General features: G+C 40.4%; 2 protein-coding genes across 4 annotated transcripts in view; one reads left to right on the top strand and one right to left on the bottom strand.

Annotated features, from left to right (window-relative positions):
• Window positions 1-18,837, bottom strand: part of ARFGEF3 (ARFGEF family member 3) — a 190,869-nt gene that overhangs the window by 122,569 nt on the left and 49,463 nt on the right. The window lies entirely within an intron of this gene.
• On the top strand, window positions 8,855-12,081 carry PBOV1 (prostate and breast cancer overexpressed 1). The gene is given in 2 exon segments (XM_063622740.1): window positions 8,855-11,767; window positions 11,769-12,081. Coding segments are annotated over 2 exon segments (408 nt in total). The 5' UTR covers window positions 8,855-11,419; the 3' UTR covers window positions 11,829-12,081.

Below are 18,837 nucleotides of genomic sequence, written 5' to 3'. Positions count from 1 at the left end.
AATCTCTCCCCATGGAAAGGGCTTGCAAGACTGGCCAGAAACAGCATCTATCAACAGCTCCAGGAGGTGTGTCCAAGAACAGCAAAAACCACAAAAGAGTTGTTTAGTAGCAGTCATTTTAAAAATGCCAGGCTTAATGCTAGGCACTTCACATGAATTATCTAGGTTGACCTTCGAAATAAGTGTTATTATTATTGCCCCCGTTTTACTGGTGAGAAAACCAAAACTCCATGATTAAATATGTTACCTAAGGTCATACAGGTAGCAAGTTGTTGAACTCAAGTAATCTGACTCCATGTACTCACACGCTAGGCAAAGCCATCTCCACCTCTTCTGGGACTCAAATGTCAGTGTCATTTTCTATTCCTATCCCCTTCCCAAATCCACATGGAATGAGAAATTCTTTTATAGCATTTTCCTCTTCCCTCTTGCAATTTCCTCCAGAATGCTGCATGGGGTTTACTTACTCCCCTTATTTTCCAAGATACATAGACAATGGGTCAATGACATTCGCAAGGTATTTAAGGACCACTAAAAACTTCACTTTCTACCTGTAGAGCCTTTAGGGAACAGATCAATAAAAGGCTGTGGCATTTTAAGAATTGCTTCTCAATTTGTAGGTAAGAGGCTACTCTCTCCCTCTTCACTTAGCTCTGACTTTTCTTGCTGCAGAAAACAGACACGAAGGTGGTGTCCGCTCCTTGATCTCAAACCCCACAGCCATGCCCTGCCTGCAGCTTAGCCTGCCAGGGGCAGTCTTCTGAGCATTTTTCTCATCTGTTCAATTCATGAAGGAGCATGGAAGCCTAGCAAATTTACTTAATACAGGAAACTGCAATTGTCAGATGTGACAAGAAATCTCTCCCCATCTCTCAGTCTTAGCTGTCAGCTAGGCCAGCCCTAGGAACAGTCGCTCCTTCAGGGAAAGCAAGTATGTATGCAATTAAAGGGGGGAAAAAGGATTTTTTTTTGCCATATTTAGTCACAAGCGTGGGTATTAATTGCAGGTGTGCTCCTCAGTCTTTTGATTCTTAAAGGGACTTAATCCAAGAATCAACACCAGATAAAAATCAGCTCAGTTGGCTGGGCACAGTGGCTCACACCTGTAATCCCAGCACTTTGCAAAGCTGAGGTGGGCGGATCACTTGAGATCAGGAGTTCGAGACCAGCCTGGGCAACACGGCAAAACCCCATCTCTACTAAAAATACAAAAAAAAAAAAAAAAGAATTAGCCGGGCGTGGTGGTGGCTGCCTGTAATCCCAGCTATCCGAGAGGCTGAGGCAGAAGAATCGCTTGAACCCGGGAGGCGGAGGTTGCAGTGAGCCGAGATCACACTGTTGCACTCCAGCCTGGGCAACAGAGTGAGATTTCATTTCAAAAAAAAATTGTCTCAGTGCCATGGCGATTGAGAAAAAGGGATTGGGGAGCAACTGCCTCTTGGCCTCACGGGAAATAGCTTTCTTTTGTTTCATGACAATCTTTGGGAGTTGGGATTTGGTAGGCAGGGAGGGATGAAAGCAGAGGACAGCGGGGTCACCAGGACCTACCCTGGGCTTGGAGGGAGGCTACGTCTTCCAGGCCCCTGTAAGTACATAGTGGTGGTCCCATGGCTGAAAAGCCCTGTCCTTGGCTCCTCCTCTATTTGTTTTGCCAGGTGGCTTGATTGGATTCTTTCCAGTCTTAGACATCGCCCCCTCAGACAGACATTCCTAGATCCCCCTCTCTAAAGTACTCAGTATCACATCTCCTTGTTTCATTTACTTCAGAGCAGACATCAGTCTCATAAATGACTTGTCTGCCTATTTGCAATCTTCTCATTAGACTATACCATCCGTGGAGCCTCTGAAAGGCCCTCGGGACATTGTCACATGATGCTTTCTTACTTTGAGGTTTTTTATTTTTAGTGCCATGTTTCATGGAGGGGAGCGGGGAGTCTGAGGTGGTGGTGGCCAGCAGAGGCCACTTGGTCCATCTGGGCTCTTGATTTTTTAAGTATTGGCAATAAAGACTGGCACCACTTTATGATATGAAAATAATGATGGCAAATATTTGTCCGCACTGGTTAATTATTAACATTGCTTATAGGACTGACGATCGACTTTCTGCCTTCTGCGGCTCTATGTGTTCATGCAAGGTACACAAAGGTGGGTTTAGGAAGAAGCGTTCAAAACTTGACCCAGTTTTCTGTGAGCAAGAGCTGCTTTTCAGAGCAGCGGCTAGAAGCAGGAGCAGTTCCCATGGTGAGGTCTTCATGAGGGTGTTGAGTTAGCAGTATCGGTAATCAAGATTCTCCGGGGAATGCAGGAAGCTTGACTCCCTGTGTTTCAGGGAAGCCCAGCATATGTAGAGGGAGGCCTCCCTGTAACAGTCCACAGAAACTGAGGATACCTGCGCCCAGGCCCCCAGCCAATGCTGACCATGTTCACAAGATGTTGGAAGGAAGGCTTTCCACACCTAATGTCTGGCCACCAATAGTCAAAGACTCACTGAGCTATATGGAAAAAAAAAAAAAAAAAACCAAAAACAACCCTGGAAACAACAGGAAATAACAAAAGGAAGGTAAAGCACATTAACAGAACCAGTTCCTTAAGCTCATGCAGTTTGTTGCATGAAAAAGCACAGCAGATTTAATTACAGGGCTGATGGTGTCCATGCCCTCCTGGGACTCACAAGATGTATTAAGGGCAGAGCATCTAGCCAGGATGATGCAGCAGATAAAAATGACTTATTGAAACTGTTGATGCTCCCAATGCTTAGCATGTATTAATTTGCTGGATTAAAACACAGACTAGGGGTAGAAAATTTAGGGCAATAACAAATTGAAATCATCTGACTTCCATTGCATAATGAGAGGGCAACAAATTTAGATTAACATTCTGAGCACGCTGGCCCCATGGAAAACAGAAGCAGCTAAATATTGAGGGCAATTTTATTAAAAATATATCCTTCACAGGGTCATTAAAGCATATTGACTAAATTACCGTGTAACAGCAGGAACTTGAGTTCATGGGCAGCGTCTTGCAATCTATACCAGCTTGCAGAAACTGCCTCCATAAATGAGCCATATGGAAAATAGGGAAAACAGGGGCAAAGCTTTCCATGAAAAGGGAAAAATCATTACAATGGCTAATAAAAGTCCCAGATAATTGTACAGCTACTATATGCAAGAAGCAATCCCTCAATTTAAAATGTGTACAGAAACCCTGGGTTTAGGGAAAAAAAATTAGAATTAGACTTGAAAGGAGAAAGCAAAGCTGATTTGTTGCAAGATTTGGGCACAAGTGACAAGAATCTAGAAAGTGTGGTCACGTTAAGATGAGAGGGATGGATGTGTACAGATAATGATGACGAGTACAGAATCACAGACGTGCTCTTTAAAGAACATCCTGAATTAATCCTGTCCCAAGGACATGTCCTGGTCATGATCGGGGGTTTCTCTGTCGGGCACACCCTGCCCCGCAACCACAATCAGGGCAGAGCAGAGGCTGTGATGTCAGGGCCACAAATGAGACATGATCATGCATGTGATTTGGTGTTTAATTGCTGTGTGACTTTGTCTATGCCCTCTAGCCCTTTACCTTTAAAATTCCGATCCCACCTCCCAAGGATAGTTACAGGAACAAATAAATTAAATGAATGTTTAAAGAAATAGTGCAGATGAGACAGACCTTTAAGCCTGTCTTCTCACAGAAGCTACACAAGTCTCATTTGACTTGTGTAGAGATAAAATCATCTCTAGTATAACCAGAAAGCATCTCCCATGAGACATTTCTGATATTTCCCATTATGCTCTGCTGAGAACCTATCTATCTTCTGCACTCTCCATCGTAAATGGTAACTTGTATAGGATTTATGAGTTGAAGAGCTCATTTCTATCAAGGTTCCAACAGAGCCCTCTGCAGGACCATTTCCAGGGGATTCAGGGGTGAAGAAGTGATTCCTGAAGTGATGAGAGACCAGCTCCATGGCCATGCTACATGGTAGCTATTCCAACATAGATGATTAGGCTTATTTCAAGTAAAAAAAATTAGAAATATCAGATAATCCATATCGAAAACACAGAACCTTTGGGTTTTCTCTCCATGTCTTATCAATGCCACAAGTTCTCATTTTTCTGATCCAGCTCCACTTTCTTCCTTCTGTCCTCCCTTTTAGGCTACTATTCAATTCCAGTCATTATTCACTAAGGTTCTAATTGTTGTGGGATTACAAATATAAAGAAAGCACAGTCTTTGACATCAAAAAAACCTTCACCATCTATTGGAGAAATGAATGCCTGCAACTGTTCTTCAAGGCTGACTGTGATAAGTGCTTTTGCAATTGTGAGGTAAATAATAATTTGGAAGGTTAGAAGACACAATAACTCCGGAGAAGACAGACTTTGCAGATGAGAGGACATGTGAACAAAGCGCCAAGACTGGAGAGAAAAGGGAGGGAAAGATGCACCAACCAAAGGAAGTGTCATGAGCAAGGCATGGAAGCGTGAAAGCAGAGGCCAGGGATGATGCTGGAAAGACCAGCTGGAACTTTACTAGATGTCAATTTAAATGCCTTATGTTAAGTGTTTCATACATATTAGGGCTGGTCAGGCCAATAAATTATAGCTAAAAGGAGATAAACTAGGGCAAATTGGAAGTCAGAGAGATAAAATAGGCACTTAATAAGATCTAGATGATGTCGAAGACAGATCCTAGTTGTTCCAGTGGCAATGAACTGACTGTTGCGCATTTGGAAAAAAGATGCAGGGAGAGTGGAAGGCAATGGTCACCTGTGTTTGAAACCTGGGTACCATCCTATCACTGCCCTCCCACCAACCCCTACTGTCCTAGCGAACCTGGCTGAAATCTCTCATACCCCACCACTCCCACATATTTTACAAAGCTTTATATTATATACTAATGAAGTAACATGCTTTGGAGAACAGAAATATAATTTGCTCAAATTGCTTAATATACAATATTTAATGATACAGAATGGGCAGACAACTCAAAACGCTTATTCCTATAGCACTTATTTAGAACAGTTTAGATACACTACTTAAATCTGTATACTTACACACATACACACACATGCACACACCATTGGATTTCTCAGCTTCTTAGCAGTAAGGTCTACCTTTTGTGATGCCTGCCATGTTTACAGCAACTTGCTGGGCCCTGGGAGGTGCTAGGAGCAGCTGGGCTTTGGCCCATGCTCAGTATCTTCTATAAAATGTCCAGATGAATGGTCAGCCTCACAGTTTCAGTGGAACTGTGCATCTATGTGCCTACTCATTATTGTAAAATGTGTAGCCAATGTAGTAAAACAGCCCTGGTGGTATGGAAGAAAACTGTTCTGGGCATCTGAATGTCAGATCCAGGTGGACTGACTGGCGAAAGGCAGTTTTTGTAACCAAGTAAGGTAATACTGGAGTTTCAGGTGATCTAGTTAGGGAAATTATAATTTGGTAATCCTGAATGAGGGATTACCAAATTACACTAATCTGGCAGGACCTCGCTCTGGATGGGGAGAAAATCATCTCTAGTATAACCAGAAAGCATCTCCGATGAGACATTTCTGATACTTACCACTGTGCTCTGCTGAGAACCTATCTATCTTCTGCACTCTCCATCATAAATGGTAACTTGTATAGGATTTATGAGTTGAAGAGCTCATTTCTATCAAGGTTTCAACAGAGCCCTCTGCAGGACCATTTCCAGGGGATTCGGGGGTGAAGAAGTGATTCCTAAAGTGATGAGAGAGCAGCTCATGGCCACACTACATCTACCTGTGTGCTGGATTATTCAGGCTCCCATTCATTCACTCAACAAATATCTGCTGAGGTGTTGCTAGAGGCCACATCCAGTGTAGGTGTTGGACACGCAGTAGTGAACAAATAAGATAATCTCTTATCTTGCAGAGCTAACATCTGGTATGAAGATGGTCATAAAATAAAAAGTTACAATAAGCTACAATGAACATTCTGAATGGGAAAACGCAGTGCCCTCTGGGAAGGCATGTCAGGGTCTAACACATAATACACAAGGTGTAATGCTGTATTCATCCTTTTATGGAACTCTAAATTTCACGTTATAACACATATAATAAATTAAACCTAGGGGAAAGAAAAGGGTACCATCAAAATGTGAGCTGATTTTGGGGAGTCAGTCTACCTCCATGCCATATGGTGGGCACGTGGGCATATTGAATGAACAAGAAATTATTTTTCCTTTTTCTTAAACTGTTAAAAATTATCTTAATTAACACACAACTCCTTCTTGGGGGGAACTGTGGTTTCATTTTTCAAAATATCAGATGTTATTTGTAAATCAAACCAAACAAAATAAGCTAGTTAGGGCTCCAAAAAGTACAGCCCACAGAAGGCCTTGCATTTTTCTCTCTTGGTGTATGGTGAAAACCTTAATGCCAGGCGCATTTCAAAGCCCGACTCTGGCGCTGGCTGAGAATTTAGCTTTGTTGCTTAACACACATTTCCTTCTGGCCTCTCATGTAGATTGGCTTTAAACTTCATAAAGTTAAAAATCATTACATAATTCCTTCTCTTTAGAAACACTCCAGTTCTTTTTTTACTCTGTCAAATTCGGCAGCAAGAACACAAAATTCAGTGACAAGCACAGGAATACTGAGACACCAAACGCCCTTCTATGGGGTGAAGGGTGTGCTGCCTTCTGCATGTGCAGCCAAACGGAGTGTTCATTGCTGAAAGTGTACCTCGACCATGAAATGTAAACAGAGATTTTTTTTCCCTCATGGTTCAGGCACAAACAACAAAGCAGACTTAGTCTTCTGAAGTTCGCAAAATGGCAGAATGTTTATCTTTGGAGTGAGGGAGGGATGGAGTCACAGAGTAAACAAGGAATTTTCAGAGGGCATTTCCTTATTTCAATTTAAATTATGGATGTCACAGAGTGGTATAATAGACAGTGGAGACTCAGAATGGGGGAGGGAGGAGGATGAGGGATAAAAAACTATATATGAGGTACAAGGTACACTCCCCAAGCGACACGTTCACTAAATCTCATACTTTACCATTACACAATTTGTCCATGCAACCAAAAGCCACTTGTACCCCTAGAGCTATTGAAATTTTTAAAAAAAATAAAATGTTGATGACAAAGACAAACCTTTTTTCTTACTTTGATCAAGGTTTTTCAATCTCAGCACTATTCGCATGTTAGACAAAATAATTCCTTTTGTTGGCAGGACTGTCCTGCTCATTGTAGGATATTTAGCAGCATCCTTGGCTTCTACCCAGTAGATGGCAGTGGCAATACCCCCATTCCCCCAGCTCCTCCTTCCCACTGCCAGTTGTGACAAGTGAAGATGTCTCCAGGAATTGCTAAATGTCTCCTGAGGACAAAATTGCTCCCACCTGAGAACTACTGTTTCATTCATTTCTATCCCACATGCCTTGTAGACATAACTCAGAACTTCTACCACCAAGCTTGTCCAACCCTGCGGCCCATGGGGCACATGTAGCCAAGGACAGCTTTGAATGTGGCCCAACACAAATTCGTAAACTTTCTTAAAACATTATGAGTTTGTTTTGCAATTTTTTTTAAGCTCATCAGCTATCAGTAGTGTTAGTGTATTTTATGTGTGGCCTGAGACAATTCTTCTTCCGATGTGGCTCAGGGAAGCTAAAAGATTGGAAGCCCCTGCTCTACAACACTGTTCCAATTCCAAAAGGCTGAGAGCTAGAATCTAGGACTTCCAGAGAAGAACTAGGATGAGCCACTGATCCTTCCCTTTGCTTCAGAGACTGGATTAGAGGTCACAACAAGTAGCTGGGCTACAACCTCTATCTTTATTTTTGACTCTAAGAAAATGCATTGTTATTTTATTTCATAAAACATCTACCACTATTAGCAGGTTATCAACCAAATCACTTTCTGGCTCAACTTGCCAAATTTCTGGCAAACAGCTATTCTGAGAGATTTTTTAGTCTACAGATTTTGCTAGAGCTCCTAAATACTCAAGGTGGAAAATCTTTCAAATTCCTCATTGGTTTATGGTCATGTCACAGGTTCTTTTCTGGCCTTTATTGATTGCCACTAGGAATAAGTTATTGATATTCATCAGATATGCCCTTAGCGCTGAATTCTAGGAAATACTGTAACAGTGATAGTCACAGAAAAAATATGTAAATATTAGTTATAATTAACTTAGCTAATTCACTCGAACAAATAATCTGTTCATTATTTATATTTTCTTCTCCCTTCTAAACTTTCTCCCCTGGCCAAGTCTTATAACTGTCATCTCTAACTAGAGGACTCACAAATCTATTTCTAGAGTCAACATTTTCCCCAGGTTGTAATCCTTAATTTCAGTTTCTAAACATCACAAATAAATATTGACATATTAGACCAAATAATTTCTTTTGTGCAATTCCATGAAAATCACATCAACCTCACTAAGGCTCTAATATGGTAAACAGCTAAACATTTCTTGTTCTAAAATTCTTAATTACCCCTGTAGATATCCCCATCAAGAAACAATCTATTTCCCTACCTTTTAAATATGGGTATGGAGTGACCATTAGCTCGAAATGACCAATGGGACATCAGCAAGCAAACAAACCAAACCCCCAAAACACTTAGGGCCTCTGAGTTCCTCAATTTTCCCTGCCACTGCCACCATGTAGATAACCTGCCATGCCAGAAAATGAAAGACCTTATAGAAAGAGGTACCAGTCTTCCCACCTGGACCTAATGCAGCAATTATAAGTCAGCCATCCCCAGCCAAGCCACCAACTCACCGAAGATGTATGAGCAAGCACAGCTGGGATCAGCAAAAGAACAGGACAGCTGAGCCCAGCCTGAACTGCCTACTGTATTTTGGGGTGGTTTCCAATACATGAGACATAGTCTCAACCATATTTATTTTAGAATATGAACTTGCTTTACTATTTCAAGTGAATTCTAGGAGATTCAGCTGTGTTTATATGGCAAGGCAATTTAGTTGGCCAAGATGGGATCTACTAATTCCAACCCTTATGAAGAACAAACTGGATTGGTCAGTTATGTGTTGATTACTGCTGGATGATAACATGTGATTAAGATGGGAAAAAGAAAAGGAAATTACTGTGGAAGGGCTGAGTCGATGTCCTTCCAGCAAGTGTATTAGACGTGAAGACCAGCAAGAGTATTAGAACTTGCACCCAAAAGTTGAGTGGAAAAGACTTATTTTTTTGTTCCAGTGTACAAGTAGTTCATGTTTTAGAAATAGACTGTAGCCTAAAATTTCAGTAGAATGCAGGGTGCATTTTCTCATAGAAATAAAGATATAAATTACAGATAGTTGCTTAGGGCAGCCTACAGATTTCTCCTTCATGCAGAACATACAGGAAGTATTCTGTATTGGCAATAAATAAAATGGAAATAACAGAAAAATAAAAATAAATACAATTCTTAATTATGCTAACATTAAAAATGTACTTAAATAACTATATAGATATAGATATATAGAGAGAACCATGTAGAAAATGCTTATGATTTAAAGTATAAAGCAAGAAACAGGTTGGCTGTGGTGGCTCACATCTATAATCCTAGCACTTCGGGAGGCCAAGGCAGATAGATTGTTTGAACACAGGAGTTCGAGACCAGCCTGGGAAACATGGCAAAACCTTGTCTCTACAAAAAAAATACAAAAATTGGTTCAGCGTAGTGGCGCACCCAGGAGGCTGAGGTGGGAGGATCACCTGAGACCCGGAGGTCAAGGCTGCAGTGAGCTGTGATTGTGTGATTGCATCACTGAGCTCTAGCCTGGGTGGCAGTGAAACCCTGCAGAAAAAAAGAAAAGAAAAGGAATAGAAAAGAGAAGAGAAAAGAAAAAAAGTCCTATACACACAATGAATATAACTATAAACACATAAGTAGATATGATGAGAAATCAGTATACAAGAATCAGTCAACATGATGGGATTTACAATTAACTTTTTCTCTTTCGGAATGCCCATAATGTTAAACTACTAGCATTTCTTTAAATTCATCTTTTAAAATGTTATACACACACACACACACACACATATGTCAAAATTTAAATATAAATATTGAGACCTGATAATATGAACTCAGTTTCTATCTCTTAAATTAGCCCCTTAAGACCATCACTCAACCAGAAACTCTGGCTGTGAGTCCTGCAGGCAACTTGGGCTTTCCCTTCCCCACCTACTCACTGCCCATGTCACTGCCAGTCACCAGCTGCTCCTTATTCTGCAAACCAGGTCAGTGCACTCAGCCACACCTTTCTGCATTCAGCACAGGTGGCACCTTCCTACTGCTACCTACCTGGATTGTCCTGGTACCTCTGGCTCAGCCTCTTCCAGTAAGATATTTCACGATGCCAATGACTTGGTTCTGCTGATTCCCGAATCATCCTGCAAACCCATCCTCCCTCTCGTCACCTTCCATGTTTAACACCCAGCTCTGGCTGGATCACTTGCCTGCTTACAGAGAGCAGGCCCTCTAGAACCTCTTCAACTTCCCTTTCAGGCTCATCGTCCACTATCCCTCACTAATACCAGTTTCCATCCCCAGGACTTTTTTTCTCTACCAAGAATGCCCTCTTTCCCAACCTAATTATCTGAATCCCACCTACCTTTCAAAGTCCAACTCAAACAGTGTCTCCTCCTTAAAAGGATGTTCTGCCCTGCTAGACATGCTTCTTCCTCCTGAATGTGCCTCCTGAAATTTTCTTCTGATTAAACATACACAGCTACCTTGAATTGTGGTAACTGGCTGCCTCTTTATTGCTTTCCTACTGAATTATAAACCCTCACCTTTGAATATTTTGTTTTTAATCCTATAGAGTTTTATGCACTGTTGGCAACAAAAATATATTTGCTTAATAAACCAATAAAAAATAAGGTCTAAAAAAGCAACAAATTTAAAAGTTCCATGACTTATTTTTTCAAGTTTAATCTGTAACAAGCAGATTTTGACTTAATCTCACAGCTGGGTTTTTAAGAAGTCAAATTTCATTGGTATGCTCCAGATAACACCCTCACTCCTTCCTTTTCTCTTTCCCTCTCAGACTCTCTGCAGAATGAGGGCCTCATCTCAAATAGTCTCTGCCCGTATAAACACAGAACTTTTGATAGTTTTATTGTTGATACTTACAGACCTGACCAAGCAAGCCCCTCAAGATAGGGTTGTTAAAGGGCTAGAGCCAACCTGATTCTCTACATCTGAAACAATAATTACAGAGCTCTTCTGGAATAATCAAATCATAGAACTCTACCTCGTAGGATGGAACAGAAACATTGGCTCAGCTAAAGAGTGGGTGTTTTCCTTAGATTGTGGAATCATGGCTGATGGTTAGGACCTTAAATATATTGAGGTGGCTAATTGATGTATAATAATTTACAAAATTATTCTTCTATGCTACAGAGCTACAATTCAATTTACAGTAGTAAATATGAGGGCCTTCTTAAGGAATCAGAAATATGAGGATATGCACAATATTATTCACATTTTACAGATCAGAAAATTGAGGCACAGATTAAGTAACTTCCCAAGGCTACCAGGCATTCTAGCTCCAGAAGCTGCGCTCCTACCATTCTGCAACAAGACATTTCGAAAAAAAGAAAAAGTAAAAAGAAGTCAAAAGGCAACAGAGTTCATTGATTATTCCGCAGAACAGTCACACCATGCCATTCTCACACCCTTGCAGACACACTTGACCATGAAAGGTTCCTCAGTGAAAGGTTCCTCATTATCTTCAGAAGCCATATTATTCACATTGACTTTGCAGTTAACTCAGACCCCTAGGTCTGGAATGCTGTCTTCTCTACCTATCCAAAACTATACATCCACAGACCATATAAACTCTCAGCCCTGCTGCAAAGCCTTTACAGAAAAATAAAAATGGTTGAAAAGGCAATTCTGCTACCAATGACTGTTTAAGCCCAGCCAAGGAACTGAACCATTCCAACTTCAATTTACTTATGAAAAGAATTTGATGATGTAGGAGGTTATTTCAATTATAAAATACAAACCCATGTTGATCTTTCTCAATCTTGAACTCATAGATTATTATCTATTATCTCAATTTAGTTTGTTATTTATCCTAGTGGGCCATTAAAACTACCACATGTGTTTCTGTCTCTCCATTAGTCAATAACTGAACTAATGAGCAATTAGTAAGCCATGTGCCAGATGCTCTGCTAGGCACCAGAGAGATAAAAACAATACTTATAGTATATCACTAATTTTCGCTTAGTAACTAGTGAAATTTTCAAGTCGTGCCTGAGTGAAGAGTTTAGGAGACATTACAATGTGTAATGGAAACTAAGAAAAGTGAAACTTTGGATAAGTGGGGACTAGCGTATTTATATATTTAATTGATTTCTGACTCTATCACTGGCCTCTAAACACAGATTGTGTTTTTCTTTGGTTTTGTTTTCTTCACTATGGGATCTTCTGTGCCCAGCACAGTGCCTGACACATAGAAAACAATCACATATTTGCTGAATAAGTGATTAAAAAATCAGAGAACCTTCCCATTCTATTTGGAACTATAGAACACCCAGAGTAAGAGATGAGGGCCTCTGCATTTATATGCGCTTAAGATTATGTGAGAAAAGTTTAAAGACACTTAGTAGAGTGATTCTCAAATATAGTTAACACTTGGAAATGGTGGTGCTTTAAAAAGATATTAATAGATAATATGAAAATCTCCATCTCAAAAATAATGCATAAACTATTTAAAGGAAAATCACATTTCTAGGCTTTCAATGTTTGTTCATTACTTTTTCATATATTTTTATCATCTGCCGAAGGCAGTCATATCAAAGGGTAAAGAAAGACGGGAGGAAAACTTAGTAAGAATTATATTAGTCTGTTTGCAAAGTAGAAAAAGATTCTCATCACTCAACCTCATGAGCAGGAAGAGGGAAGGCTGTTTGAGAACCATTTACTTAGCAGAACCACATATTTTAGACACTTCCCTGCATTAACTGCACAAACAATATGTTTGCAAACTTGTTAGATCAACCTCCAACAACGACACATTCAGGAGTTAAATATTTTTCATCAAACATTGGATTTTTCCTTGACACTAGAGATTGCTACAAATCTTCTGAAGTGTCTCAGTGGCTTCAGGCTAAGAAGAGATTTCTCCCTGTTATAAGCAGCAAGACAAATTAGCCATTTTACTCTCAAACTTCACTACTGATCACATTCTTTCCAAAAGGAACTCTAGAAGACCAAACGCCCCGAGTTAAGAACATGAAAACTAACCATCTGAAGAAACTTCCCAGGTCTAAGACTGCCATTAAAACATTACCGAGAGGGGACTCAAACTTAGTCTTTCTTCCTTTGTCGTGTTTCTTGCTCCCAGACCAAGGCACTGACGGCAGTACTGATACATAATTTAAAAGCACACTCCCTTCCACTTTGTAATACCAGAACTCTAACTGGATACCCCGAAGCTTAGGACTACCAGCCATACAAATAGTAAACTCTTTGCCCACGATTCACTCATCTGTGTATTTTCTATAGATGTTTACTAGGCTTTTGTTATATAAAAATACCCCCGCCAGGCGCGGTGGCTCACGCCTGTAATCCCAGCACTTTGGGAGGTGGGTGGATCACCTGAGGTCGGGAGTTCAAGACCAGCCTGACCAGCATGGTGGAACCCCCATCTCTACTAAAAACACAAAAAATTAGCGGGGCGTGGTGGCACATGCCTGTAATCTCAGCTACTCAGGAGGTTGAGGCAGGAGAATTGCTCGAACCCAGAAGGTGGAGGTTGCGGTGAGCTGAGATTGCACCATTGCACTCCAGCCTGGGCAACAAGAGCCAAACTCTGTCCCCCCGCAAAACAAACAAACAAACAAACAAACAAACAAAAAACCAATGGTAAATTGCACTCTCCTTCCCTTTCCCCAACTCTCTCTCTCTCCCTCTCTTTCACACACACACACACACACACACACACACACACACACACACACCAGACCGATTAGCTAACTTAGTGGAAAAGACACTTAGATTCCTTCTTCGTATGTGAATTTAGCTCACAGGACTAGTGAGGGAATATCATTATCACGGGAGGACACAGAAAACACACAGGACTCTGAGCCACTCTTAGTTTTACCCCTCCTTAGCCTGTGACTTGGCTTTTCTGCTCCATCATCTATACAAGAAGAATAGCAGTGACTAGCACCCACAAGCCTCTCAGGATAGACTTGGCAGGCAAGGTAACCCACCACTTAAGGGCACAGGTTTAACCTCAGGCTGAATACTGCCCTGGTCATTTCATTAGCTGTGTGACCTTAGTATCAATGTGTCTGGTGCATAAAAAATGTTAAATGATCAGCCCTTGTCATTTCTCCTTTAAAAACTGTAAAGCACTCTATCAATATTCACTTCTATTATCTAAAAATGCACATAAAAAAGACACCCAGTAATAGAATATTCATCAAATGCTCTCTCACTGTCCAGCATCATCTCCTTCCTTATCGCCAAAACCAGCCTGCCCTCCCCAGATAGGACGCCCACATCTCCCACATGCTTACAGAGGCGAACGGCCAGCCATAATTCCATTCGGCAGCCTTTGAAGACTCAGCCAGCTGTATCAGTTAATAACCTCACTAAAGGTTATCCATCAGAAAGAAGGGAAACAAGTCCTAACTACTCTTGTCAGAGAAGTCATTAGATCCGTACACAGCTCCTATACAGGCTTCCTGGCATTTACGGAAATAGCACACACCATAGGAAAATGTTGCCAAAGCAGACAAGTATTTAACCTAAATATTCAATAGTCTACTAATCCATTTCAAAGGTAATCTATCTTCAGAGCCTCTTTCTGATTCTCTATAGTTCTGACCATTTATTTGCCTAAGCTGTAAAATTTTTCTTTGGGTTCCATAGCCATTTCAATAAATCAAACTTGCCTTTTCTCCCCTTCCTGTTAAATAGTAAAACCATGTAGAATCGTTCCTAGACTAAGTGATTTAACCTCATTCCTATTTGTCAGAAGCAGGCTTCACTGATTTTTTTTAACCCTCTGATTGAAAGTCTTCTTTCTAAGTGAGAATACTATCCTTGGAATATTGGATCTCATTATTGGCCAGTTTCTGTTTAATCTTGGAGAAATCTCTACAAAAGGAAACTATATTATTTTCTTTCCAGAAATTTAATACAATTGTTCCATACTCTTTAGAGTGTGACATCGTTCAATTTCTCATGTTTATAAGCACTAACAGATACCAATATGTGAATAAAATGCATGATCTAACTTCTAAAAAATAACACCTAGGATCCGTTATAACAATGTGCTATAATGTGGTCGGACAGACAAATAAAAACTGCATGGTGTGGCCTTATCCCTCCTGCATAGTATATCCAGACCAACATTTGAAGATGTCCACCATATCTTATTTTAAAAGGTTTTCTGTGCCTACAAAATACTTATATAAAATGACTGGAAGATTTTTATAGGAAATTTCTTAAATAATTTATCATCAGAATGAGTCATGTAGAAGCGCCAAGACTAAATTAACATACCCTTCAGATGTAATGGAAATCCATTCTTTTCTCCGGGGACTCATCTAATTCTCTCTTCTATAATTTTTGGGAAAATACAGTAAAAGCATTTAATACAGTAACGGTATTAGCAAAACAAGGACTTATTTAAAAGGCTTTACTTGGATCATTACAAGTATTACAAAATTACAAGATAAAGGGTGTGGGCTTCTGGAGATTACTAAAAAGTTGATATAGAAATTCCTTGTTCAGAGATAAGAGGGATAAAACTTATTATTCTAAGCCAGAAAGTCTACACTGTGAACCAATCTCTATATCGAAACAAGTATTTTCAATCTCAGAAATAGGGAATGATCATGCAGCCCTCACTTGTGACCTATCAAAGTCAGGTTACCATCAAGTTTTATTTGATGTTAATAACAACATTACCCAAAGTATAGTTATCTTGTCATTAATTTTCTAGCAGCTTGGCCAAAATGTTTATCAAAAAGTATACTTCAAAAAATTAACTTCAGGCTAGGTTTGTTGTGAACTGAAATATTTTTCCCCAATCCTAATATTTAAATAGTTAAAAATAATGGTATGTTTCCTATCATCTCCCTATCACCCCTCCCTTCTAAGCACCCCAGTCTCCAGCAATCATCATCTTATGCTCTACTTCCGTGAGATCAACTTTTTTCGATTCCACATATGAGTGAAATCATGGTATTTGTCTTTCTGTGCCTGGTTTATTTTATTTAACATAATATCTTTTGGGTTCATCCGCAGTTATAGTTAAGTTGGAGGAACAAATTTCGGGAGCTCTATTATATAGCAAGATGATTATATTTAGTGACTATTTTTTTTGAGACAGGGTCTTACTCTGCCGGCTACAGAGCAGTGGTACGATCTCGGCTCACTGCAACATCTGCCTCCTAGGCTCAAGCAGTTCTCCAGCCTCAGAAACCCAAGCAGCTGGCATTACAGGCACACACCACCATGCCCTGCTAATTTTTTTTTTTTTTGAGATGGAGTCTCGCTCTGTCGCCCAGGCTGGAGTGCAGTGGCATGATATTAGCTCACTGCAAGCTCCGCCTCCCGGGTTCACGCCATTCTCCTGCCTCAGCCTCCTGAGTAGCTGGGACCACAGGCACCTGCCACCATGCCCTGCTAATTATTTGTATTTTTAGTAGAGACGGGGTTTCACCGTGTTAGCCAGGATGGTCCCGATCTCCTGACCTCGTGAGCTCCCCATCTTGGCCTCCCAAAGTGCTGGGATTACAGGCGTGAGGTATTTTTTAAATTATACTTTAAGTTGTAGGGTACACGTACACAACGTGAAGATTTCTTACATAGGTATAGATGTGCCATGTTGGTTTGCTGCACCCATCAACTCGTCATTTACATTAGGTATTTCTCCTAACGCTATCCCTCCCCACAATAGGCCCTGGTGTGTGATGGTCCCCTTCCTGTGTCCAAGTGTTCTCATTGTTCAATTCCTACCTATGAGTGAGAACATGCGGTGTTTGGTTTTCTGTCCTTGTGATAGTTTGCTGAGAATGATGGTTTTCAGTTTCATCCATGTCCCTGCAAAGGACATGAACTCATCCTTTTTTATGGCTGCATAGATTTCCATGGTGTATATGTGCCATATTTTCTTAATCCAGTCTATCATTGATGGACATAAGTGTTGGTTCCAAGTCTTTGCTATTGTGCATAGTGCTGCAATAAACATATGTGTGCATGTGTCTTTATAGTAGCATGATTTATAATCCTTTGGGTATATGCCCAGTAATGGGATAATGGGATAGCTGGGTCAAATGGTATTTCTAGTTCTAGGTCCTTGGGGAATTGCCACACTGTCTTCCACAATGGTTGAACTAGTTTACACTCCCACAGTGTAAAAGCGTTCCTATTTCTCTACATTAATTTTTGTATTTTTTTGTAGAGATGTGGTTTCGCCATGTTGCCCAGGCTGGTCTCAAACTTCTGGGCTCAAGCCATCCCCCTGCCTTGGCCTCCCAAAGTGCTGTGATTACAGGCATGAGTCAAATGTCCAGCTGATAACATATTCTTGAAAAATGTAAACAGTGGCTGTTATGTGCTGTCACCACAAAAGTGATAACTATGTGACGTAATGCATTTGTTAATTTGCTAGATTTAAGCATTCCACAATGTAAATAGACTTCAAAATCATGTTGTACATGGTAAAGCATACTACGTTATCTGTCAATTAAAAAAATAATAGCATGTAACAAAGGCCCTTATCTTTTTAAGCATTTTGGAAATCTCATTGTAAAGACTGACAAATTTATTGTTTTTCTTTTTTCTGACAGTGTCTGACTTTCTTCCCAGACATTAACTAAATGTATCAAGGTTTATAATGGTGTCATTGGAGAGTCCATTAAGACAGGCTTTCCATGATTTCTGGTGGAGTTAACCTGTGTCAACTCTTATCTTCAGCAAGGCTAGCAGAAGGCACTGCTGGGCTGGATGGAATCAGAAAGCAAGTACAAGTTTTCAAAACAGGTGCTACTGTTGACATAACCATTAAACATTCTGCTTGTGCATAGCTCCTAAAAGAATGGGTACTTCCTCATTTTAATTTTTAATACAAATTTCTGTATTCCACAAAAAACTATTCCTGGGAGAATTTCCAGAATAATATGTAATCTGACTTGCGTCTCTTAGTATGACACCAAAGCTCACTCTCCAGTATTTGGAGACCTAATAGCAGAAGAAAGATTCACAGGTTGCACTTTGAAGTTACAAAAGTGATTAGCATGGCAGTTGGTCTTGCCTCTTTTCCAAGAGTGGCACAGATATGGTGGAGAAGTAAAACAAAGCTAGAAGGGGTCACTCTGTGGTTCCTAAGAATGCACAGCTGCCAAACTTAAAGGATAAGGCAAAACTGTACATTCCAGAATCCAAGAGAGTTAAAGATGAATGAGATCCTAAAGATCAGCTAGCTCAGGCATCATCAATGTTCATTGTGTTTAAGAATCAGCTGGGATGCTAGTGAAAGCTGCACATTCCTACTCCCATCCACTGAGATTCTGAATCAGCAGCAGGAGGCGGTAGTGGTACAAGTAGTGATATATAACATTTCTAAAGCACTAGCTTTGTGCCAGATACCGTGGTGCTATGTTCTTTACAAATGTCACCTTACTTAATTCTGAAAACAATCCTATTGGGTGGGTACTACTATTGCCCCCATTTTACACACAAGGAAATCAAGGTAGAGTGACTGAGGCATCTGTCCAAGGACATTCTGTTAGGAAGTGGAAGAATAAGAATTGAAACCCAGACAGGCTGGCTTCAGAGTTTGAGCTCTTAATCGTCACCTGAACTACCCACCAACAGGGT

This window comes from Symphalangus syndactylus, chromosome 2 (genome assembly GCF_028878055.3).
Source record: "Symphalangus syndactylus isolate Jambi chromosome 2, NHGRI_mSymSyn1-v2.1_pri, whole genome shotgun sequence".
Taxonomy (NCBI): Eukaryota; Metazoa; Chordata; class Mammalia; order Primates; family Hylobatidae; genus Symphalangus; species Symphalangus syndactylus.
Note: the sequence above shows the minus strand (reverse complement) of the source record. Positions and strands in the feature narration are given on the sequence as shown.